We start from the raw sequence: 9,628 nt of genomic DNA, 5'->3' as shown, positions 1-9,628 counted from the left end.
TAAATTGGTGAATTGAAAGAATAATAGGTAATTAAAATCTTTAAGGAAAGAAAGACTAGAAAAGAGAGGACACATAATCTATAGCGGTTCAAGTGTTAACTAACCCTATGTCCACCCATCAATCTCTAGTTGGGGTTTCCATTTACACTAGCATAATTACAATGGAATTTTACAAGTTGACTTCTAATTTAGTGTTCTGGCTCACACCTAACCTTACAACTTGTATTTTATCACTAACGCATAATCTTACAAGAGTTTTGATCTTAAGTTAACTCTCAAATCCAATCCTAAGTGTTTAGGCTAACACTCAAAACCTCACAAGAGCAATCAAAGCACTTACAACAACCACTTAAGGTTACAAATACAAAGAAATAAATGTTTGAAGGTGAAGAATTAAAAAGCAACAATTTCGCTATAATCAAGGTTGTTGATCAATCACAAATATCCTTTGGAGGGGGTATTTATAGCTCCAAACCACCAAAAATATGTTACCATTAGATCATAGGCCGTAACTTTACTTCTAGCTTTTGATAGTGCATTAAATGCATTGTCAGAAAACAATCGTATTCATAACATCCATATAGCGCTCGCAACACCTAAGTAGCAGTCGCGATCTCTCCATAGCAATCGCGATCTCATCAATAATAATTAGATACCAAAATATGTGAAATAGATACCAAAAGTTCAAAATAAGTAAAAAATAAAATAATTTCAAATACCAAATGTATAATAAATATATATGAAATATATACCAAAAAATAGTTTCAAATATCAGTTATATATATTAAATGTTTTAGATACTAAATATATACCGAATATACTATACTAAATATATACTAACTAGATAAATGGATACTGAAAGTACAAAAAAATATCATAAATTAGTTTCGAATGCTAAATGTATAATACCACATATATAAGAGATGGATACTAAAATAAGATAGTTTTTAAATACCGACTTCAGATACTAGTTATGTATATAAAATATTATCAACTGAATACTAAAATAATATTATAAAAATTATAAAAATATATACCAATTATTAATAATATATATTATTTTATAAAATAATATACCTAACATATACTACTGTATTTTTATAATAAAATGTTAAATTGTTTTTAAAAGAAATAATTTAAAAGTAAAAATGACATTTTCAACTTCTTTTTGGAAGTATTTGTATAAAAATTCCTTAATTTTAGGGTTAAATTCTTTTTTAGTCCATGAAGTTTGGTCTAATATATGATTTAGTTTTTGTATTTTTTATTACATTAAAATCCTCTTAAGTTTTAATAAAGGGTGAAGTTTAAAAAACTATACTGTGGTTTGACACTTTTTCCCTTGAGGGATGGAGATATTTTTTGTATAAAAAAAGTATCACGTGTTTTTTTTTCTTAATATTTCTTAGGTACACATTTCTACTTTTATTATTTTTTACATTATCTTTTATGTATTAACTTGAACCATCACTAAATTTTGATTTTATAAGCAATATAGCATCTAACAATGCATTATAGAATTCATAAATATGTTAAAATAAAAAATTATTTTTTAAATTTGATTAATTTTTTTAAAAAATATGCTTTAACAATTTATTATGATCACAAATAGTCGGATACTAAATTACTTAAGAATACTTATTTTATCAAAAATTTATATTTCTATTAATATTTAAAATCTAAAAAATAAATAAAAAATTGAATGTACCTAAAAAATGCTAGAAAAATAAAACACATGTTACTCATTTTATATAAAAAATACCTCTGTCATTTAAGTGTAAAAGCACCAAACTACATGATAATTTTTTTAAACTTTATTCTTTAATAAAATTAACTACTACTTCCTTCTGTGTTATTCGAAAGATAAAACTGATAATTTGATTATTGAATTTATTGTCAAATATCAAACTAGTTCAAAGTTAATTTTATTATGAAATTAAAGTAAAATCTTATTTTTAGCCCAAGATAATTATAGTGTCTAATTAAAACAATACATTTAATATTCTTTTACTTGATTATATCTTTTATTTTTTTAGCATAATTTAATTCTAAAAAAATTAAACATATGAAAAATACTTATTTTTATTTAATATTATTAAATTACTATATAGTTTAATTTTAAAATTTTGAATAAAATAAATAGTTAGAGATTATTATTTTTATTAGACACTAAAATTAAACTATATTAAAAATAAAAATTTTATTCGTATTAATATCATTTGAATGATTGATAAGAAATTCCATTTTTAACATACAAGACCATCTTCTTCATTTATAGTGGATTTATTAACTTAGTGTCAAAATTATTTTACTAGATTAAGATATAATTATTTAATTTAATTTTTATTTTTATGTAGTTTAACTATAATATATAATAAAAATAATAACAGAATAATATATTTTAAATATAAATATTTATTTTATATTAATAATTAAAATTAGATTATATAGTAATTTAATAATATTATTGTAAATATAAATATTTCTAAAATGTTTAAATTTGTTTAAATTAGATTATTAAAAATAAAAAGATAAAATAAAAAAATATTAAATTTATTATTTTAATTAGACACTAAAATTAATTAGTATGTGATAAATAAAATTAATTTTGAATGAGTTTGACACTTAATAATAAATTCAAGAATCATTATAATTTTAAATTATCAGTTAATATATAAAAGAGTAGTAATAATTTATCAAGATTTAAAATAATTTTAATATAATAAAAATATATAAACCCACTGATATATTAAACTAGTACAGGACAAATAGTATTTTAAGATAAATTGGATTTTTTTTTCCAAGACAAAGGATGAACTGAAAATTCGCTTACCCGTTCAAGAGGCAAATTGACGCTAAATTTCCCTCCAAAATTAAATAAATAAGAAGGAATTTTCTACTAAATCATCTAAAATCCCAGTCCAACCCAAAGCAGTGGAGGCGAGAGAGCTAGAGAAAGACCGTCCAGGTTTTAGATCCGTGGATTTCTGTTTATAATTTTACTCTTCTTCTTCTTCTTCTTCTTCGTCTTCTTCTTCTTCTTCTCATTTGTCTGTTCATAAACAAGTTCAGTAATTGCTTTTCTCGGTTCAAAGTAGAAAATGCATACAAGTAAAAAAACTGGGTATGAATATGTTATTCTTTAATCTTCTTCTCATGTTTGTGTGAAATGGCTGCATAGAATTTGCTGTCCAAGATGATGGAAGTTGATAATGGAAGGGATGACATGTTGATCGATGCAAATGCCGTCTCCAACGAATTTAACCCTAACTATCTCAAACTTTATTATGGTATATTCTCTTTCTCTTTTTAATTTAATTTAATTTGTATTTGTATTGGTATATAAAATAAAGTTCTTTTGCATGCCAGGAAAACTTTTCCCTCATGCTGAGATTTTTAAGTGGATGTGCTATGGAAATGGTAAATCAACATACCCTTTTCGTGTGTTACGAATGTGTATACTTTTCAACTGGATTTATTTCTTTGCATGTAACTCTGTCAATTCGTTCCTTATTGTGCAGATGGGAAGCATCCTGCTTGTGACAAGTCCTACTTTGGACGAAGAGAGTTCTCTTTCACTCTTGATAATGACATTTATCTACGATTCCAGTCTTTCAACAATGAATCCCAATTGAAGACTTCCATTAAAGACAAATGCCCTTTTAAAATAGATATTGGCCCTGTGTACACAGTGGATGTAAGGTTTTCATGCCTTCTCATTTTAAATTCCAGATAATTGCATTACTTTTTGAAGTTAATGATTGCTAAATTGTTTCACTTAATTATCATCTGACTGTTTATTCTTATCTAGGTTCCCAATCTCAGAACTTATAATTTTTAACAGAGAAAGGTTAATTATAAATACAATGAGCTTGATGATGCGTATCAAATGCAATTCCAAGAATTTTTGAGGCACATGAGCATGATAAATTGGATTTTTTAGATTATGTTCCTTAGTTCATTTTAGTTTCTCTCCATGTTTCCTAGATTGATAACTTTCACATTTTCATATGTTACAGCCTGCCAAGAGGCATGCCTATAGCCAAAGTGGTGATAATGTTTTCACTCCAGTGGAAAGGGAGCTAATATTTGATATTGTAAGTTCTTGAAATTCTGTAGCGGCTAAATTATCAAACTAATTCTACAAACCCCACCGACCCCCTCCCCCTCCCCCTTCCCTGCTCATGTTATGCTCTTATACATCTAAGTTCTTCCTATTCCATTATTATTTAATTTAGTATTTTTTTTTGGTAGTATTGGTATATTTTTATCTTTCTTATCGTGTGGGTCTTTCATACACAAATTCATACAGGATATGTCCGATTATGATAATGTTAGATATTGCTGCTCAGGGGCTGATGTTTGCTTGGATTGCTGGCCTTTAATGACGATTGCTATAAAAGTGATCAATAGTGCGCTCAGAGGTTTGAATGCTTTGCATTGTCTTCTTAATTTCTTTTACTCAAAAATGAACTTGGTATTAGTGCTTATGAAATCTATGTCTAAATTCATGCAATGGAATCTCTATAACATTTTCCATTCACCATAATGTATAGGTGTCTCAAATAATAAATGTCAATTCTAAAATTTTAAATCCTTGTTAATGGAAGTTCATAGTTAGCCTAATTATTTGTTTCGCTCAGCTTTCATCTTGGTCAAGCATTTTTTTCCCCCACTCAACTTCTTATTCACAAAAATGAAGGGGAAGGACAGCTAATTTAATGCACTACAATCAACATTCAAAAAGAGGGCCAAAACTTCATTTTAAGTTCCACTCAGTTTCTTAATTCAATCATGCAGATGATTTTGGTTTCAATCACATTCTCTGGGTTTACAGTGGTCGACGTGGGGTACATTGCTGGGTTTGTGATGGAAAAGCAAGAAGGTTGTGCAGCTTATCAAATTTGTAGTAATTATTTCTATTCTTTTACCTATGGTATTGTGCAATGGTTTATATTTTCTGGCCCTATACGTACAGGTTGACCAATGAACAAAGGGCGGCTATTGTTGATTATTTACGAGTATACAAGGTGGTGTACTAGTATTGCACACTGGAAACATAACTGCATTTTGAGGTTTATGAGTTTAATGTATGTGGCATCTTTACTCTGTTTCAGGGCAATGAGAATAGTAATAAAATGGTTTCTCTGACTGGTCCTCTTCATCCTTTTCTTGTGTAAGTTCTAACACTTTCTTTTAGTTCTGAGCCTTGTAATATATTCTACTAAACACAGTTCCTTTCAGGAGATCATATGCTGAAGTGCTCAAGGACTTCTTCGAGACAAAATTACTATCCAGTCAGGAGATATTTTCAACTGAAGAGAGATATGAGAAGATCTTGGAGATGATTCCTGATGAATGTATTGTCTTTCATAATTGTTTACTTTCTATATATGGTTATCTCCATGTCTTGATTCTACAATTAATTTGTTGTCTTTATAGCTGTTACTTCTGAACTTCGAGGAAAGTGGCAAAATACTAAGCAAACCTCCAGCTCAAAAGAAGGCGTTAATCTTGTTCGATGGGAACAGTTAAAGCGTACACTTCAATCTGGAACAAAGAAGGTAGGAAATAACATATTTGGAAAAAGAATTTCTTCAGAAAATTGGATTGGAGTAGAGGACTCCCAGCCATTATTGCACTTTATCACCATGTGTTTCTTTTAAGATTTGGGGCAAATCTGATTTGTGCCAATGCGGGTTAAGGAAGCTCAAGTTAACTCTACTCTATCCAATAAAATTTTGATCTCATTTAAGCAACGGTGTCATTTTGAGCCTTCTGGATCACATTATCTCGTAAATACTTGCATTCGTTGGCAATTTTATTTCTCTATGTTCTTAAACATGATTTGATTGCTTGAACAAATTGATTGATTTTGGACATAATTTAACTGCTGACTGTGCTGAATTTTCTTGCTATTCTTCTGTAGAGTTTCTATTATGATACTGAGATGCAGTCATGAACATCTGCAAATTGTACAGAATGATCCCAAGGATCTGTCTGGTCATAATTAATGGAAAGCCTTTCTTGTTTACTGACTTTTGGTTGAAATTTCTCAATATCTTGAAAAATCATTTTCCATATATAACTATAAAGATTGCTAGAGAGGCTAACAATGTCCATTGCTATCTATAAATACCTACCTGTGCAATTAACGGAAATAGCAAGGTCTGGGAAAGCTTGAACTGAATATGAGAAAATGTAAGACAGAAAAGAATTTGACAAGGCGTCGTCATGGTATTTTTAGAAAGAAGAAGCAAAGTTAGCTTAGTCATTTCTCTCAGGTTACTCTTTACTTTGTGAAGAACAGAATTTAAAGATGAATATCTTAATAAATATTGATGCCTGAACCATTCAGTCACAATCTTGTAGCTTGGAGGAACTGAAAAATTTAACAGTATTTAATTTTCTCTTTGTTTATTATAGATCATTTGTTATTTTATAGTTTAATGCGTGATAAAAAGATGCACAAAGGAACTAAAGAGCAATGCATTTTAACAAACCCAAATGTCTTTGAAAAAAGTAAATAACTTACTCAGGACGTACTATATTCTCATTTTTTCATCAACATATTGGCGTATATCTTATGCGACTTGCAGATGACAAGCACATATCATAATTGGTAAATACCTCCTTCTTTGCTCATTGTTTGTCTATTGTACCAAATGCCTTTATAAAATTATTTTCCTTTTTACCACATATGCATGTAAGTTTAGTACATATCACCATGTCAGTCTGTTTAAATCTAGGAGAAGAATTATTGTCTGCTTTAATTGGTCTTGATTTTTGTTGTTGTAAGCTTTGCCTTGCCTTATGTCGTATGATTTTCTTCCCCTTGTAGGCGCCAGGACTTCGTAAATGTGTTGAAGAGATTGTCTTCTCCTTTACTTATCCTAGGCTTGATGTGGAGGTTTGTGCATAACCATCTTTCTCTCCTTCTTTTAACATCCAATCCCTTGTAACAACTCCTGAAACTTTCTGCAATCGAGCAACCTCATCAGCATTGTCCAGTAGTATGTAGAAGGAAGTATATACTTTCAGCAAGTATATTCCTTTTCCCTACAAAAATAAAATCTGACTATTTACTTGTAACTTTTGATTATTTTTCAGGTCTCAAAACACATGAACCATTTGCTGAAGGCCCCATTTTGTATTCATCCAAAAACAGGTGGATGAATGTTTACTGTTATCCTCGTGACTTTGTCTACTATGGTCATTTTTTGGTTACACTCATTTACTCTGTTTGTTTCAGGACGTGTTTGTGTGCCAATTGACCCAAAACATTGTGATGAATTTGATCCTACTGCCGTGCCAACACTTTCCCAGGTGTTTATTTTTCATTATCTGCATGAATGCTTTCTGTAGCATCAATTTTTAATCCTAGTTTAACAATAAGCAGTATTGATCATGTCCTGATTCAATGATATTCTAGAACTGTGGATAGTTTTAACTGGTCTGGAGATGTATCTAACTGAAACACTTATAGAGATAAATCCTGGAATGAATCGAAATTCATGTCTCCTCAATTTTGTGCAGTTGGTGCATTCCTTATTGGTTATGTCAATTGCTATTATTCTTTTTCTTTGCGTCCTCTCTTTAATTTTCCATTCTTAGCAATAATATCCATGCAGGTAATACCAACCAGTTCATTGATTCAAATTGTACAGTATCAGTTCTAACCTGTGAATAAAAAAAAGGTTTTGTGTCAACATTCTCTTTTTTTATTTGGAAAAAAAAGTGGATTTTCATGATTTTTTATTTATTTATTCATTGCTCAAGGGATATAACGTCATTAATTTCTGCTTTGGATCTCTAGAGCAATGATAAATTTTTTATTTACTGTTCAAAACTCTCTGGAGATATTGTTTAATTCTCTGGTATATCTTATGCTTCCTCGTCTTGCTAGTTTCCAAATGTAAATTTCACAGATGAAATTGGAGGCTTAGATGCTTTTTGATGGTGCACACACCACTAGAATTTCTTGCATGTGAAGGATGTAAATTAACAAGTTTTACGTTTTATCTTTCCTGCAGTAGGAATTAACCCACAGTTATTTTGTAGTATTCTCCAATGGCTCTTTTGATTTCTTATATGGCTATATTGGCTGTGCAGCTTTTGAAAGAACTCAACATGGGAGGGCCAAGAGCGAGTGATGACAATGGTATGTTAACATAATGCTGAAGTTCACATACTCGAGCATTGTTTTACTTACAGCATTTGACGGCTGCACAGTGGTTAAACGATTAGCTAAATTTTTATGAAATGTTGGAGGGTCATGCTTACTGCTTATGCATCCTCACATATTCCGTCTATGGACTTTTTTTTTCCCTTGTTACAACTGATGGCAAATATATATATACTTATGGCAGATGTGGATAGAACCTCACTTGGAAAATCAATCAGCTTTTTCAGATCATCATTCTTGCAACCTCTTCTAAAATCTTGCAAGGTATGTATAGAATTGGCTTGATGTGCCACTATTTGCTAACTTTAGGCAGCATACATGAAGTGTCCATGTCCAAAATCCAGATTATGTTCTTTCCTTGTCTTGGTGATGGAAAGAATTAGACCTCAGTTTTGTTTGCACAAACCATAAATTTTATTTGAAAAACAGCATACTGAAGTTTGTAAAACATCACCATTGGATTAAGATAAAGGCTCATCAGATGGTGAGGATAACAAAATGCAGAACAAAATTATTAGGAAGTAGGTTACCTTAAATGGAGCCATTAATATATTCATTCTACGAAAAAGGAATTTGGTCATATTTTTTTGGGTGGCTTTTATGGTGCCCATTTTGGCTTTGGCTTTGGCTTTGGCTTCGGCTTTATTCCACTTTCATGTGTTTGCAGGAAGAGATGGAAAGTTCCTATAATGCAAAACTGCAGCACTCAAAGAATTCCATCAACTGGTGATGCGTTTTCCAATGATTCACCTTCGTGTACAATAGCTTGTAACATTGTTTGGCAATGTAAGTTAACAATAGCAGAAGAGTACACTGCAGGTAAAACTACTGTTGGCCAGGGAAACGGGTCCATTACATGTGACTATGTAACAACATGCAAGGCTCTGTTGCTCTCTGCTTTCTTTATAATCATTATATTCCAAGGAGATTCGTGTACATGCTTGTGAGCCATTTGATATTTGCTTTCGCAGTTATGAGTATTGTTTAAATAAAAGTTTGAGAATTCTTTGATTCCTACAAAGAACTAAACGAATCGTAAATATTAGTTATATTGGTAAAATATATTTTTTTTATTCAGCAAGAGGCTCTACGGATTTATAGACCTAACAATGCTTATAACATGGACCATGATTCTACATGAAATAGGGTTTATAAGCAGCACATGTGTGTGGAGATGGAGGGAGTATAACAGCTTTTCATTTTTTTATTTTTTTTTTAAATTGTATAATGTGGAGATTTTTGTTTTTATCTTTTCATATTTTTTTAAAAATTGTACCGTTTTAATTTTTTAAAATTATAATAAAGTAAATTTATAAAAATTAATATTATATTAAAAATTATATATTTAATAAATCTTTTATATATTTATAAAAATTAGTCGTTTATTTCACGTATTATATGACTGATATAATTATTTTACTGTCACTATTTGAAAGATTTTTG

General features: G+C 29.9%; 1 protein-coding gene across 3 annotated transcripts; it reads left to right on the top strand.

Annotated features, from left to right (window-relative positions):
- Window positions 1-2,792: 2,792 nt before the first annotated feature.
- LOC8287379 (DNA primase small subunit) lies at window positions 2,793-9,121 on the top strand. 3 transcript variants are annotated; one of them, XM_015717275.3, is made up of 17 exons: window positions 2,793-2,968; window positions 3,182-3,290; window positions 3,370-3,420; window positions 3,522-3,697; window positions 4,020-4,097; window positions 4,313-4,424; window positions 4,801-4,885; window positions 4,979-5,030; window positions 5,118-5,176; window positions 5,245-5,360; window positions 5,443-5,564; window positions 6,842-6,910; window positions 7,111-7,168; window positions 7,253-7,326; window positions 8,113-8,161; window positions 8,370-8,449; window positions 8,853-9,121. In XM_015717275.3, the coding sequence occupies exons 2-17, from the start codon at window positions 3,197-3,199 to the stop codon at window positions 8,913-8,915; spliced, it is 1,338 nt and encodes a 445-aa protein (XP_015572761.1). In that variant the 5' UTR covers window positions 2,793-2,968; window positions 3,182-3,196; the 3' UTR covers window positions 8,916-9,121. The 3 variants fall into 3 exon arrangements, with proteins under 3 accessions (XP_015572761.1, XP_025012547.1, XP_048234625.1); XM_025156779.2 differs by having other exon boundaries at window positions 2,794-2,940; XM_048378668.1 differs by lacking the exon at window positions 2,793-2,968 and having other exon boundaries at window positions 2,987-3,290.
- Window positions 9,122-9,628: the final 507 nt, after the last annotated feature.

This window comes from Ricinus communis, chromosome 8 (genome assembly GCF_019578655.1).
Source record: "Ricinus communis isolate WT05 ecotype wild-type chromosome 8, ASM1957865v1, whole genome shotgun sequence".
In the NCBI taxonomy this organism is placed as follows: domain Eukaryota; kingdom Viridiplantae; phylum Streptophyta; class Magnoliopsida; order Malpighiales; family Euphorbiaceae; genus Ricinus; species Ricinus communis.
The sequence above is the reverse complement of the archived record's forward strand: the minus strand, read 5'-3'. Positions and strand labels throughout refer to the sequence as shown.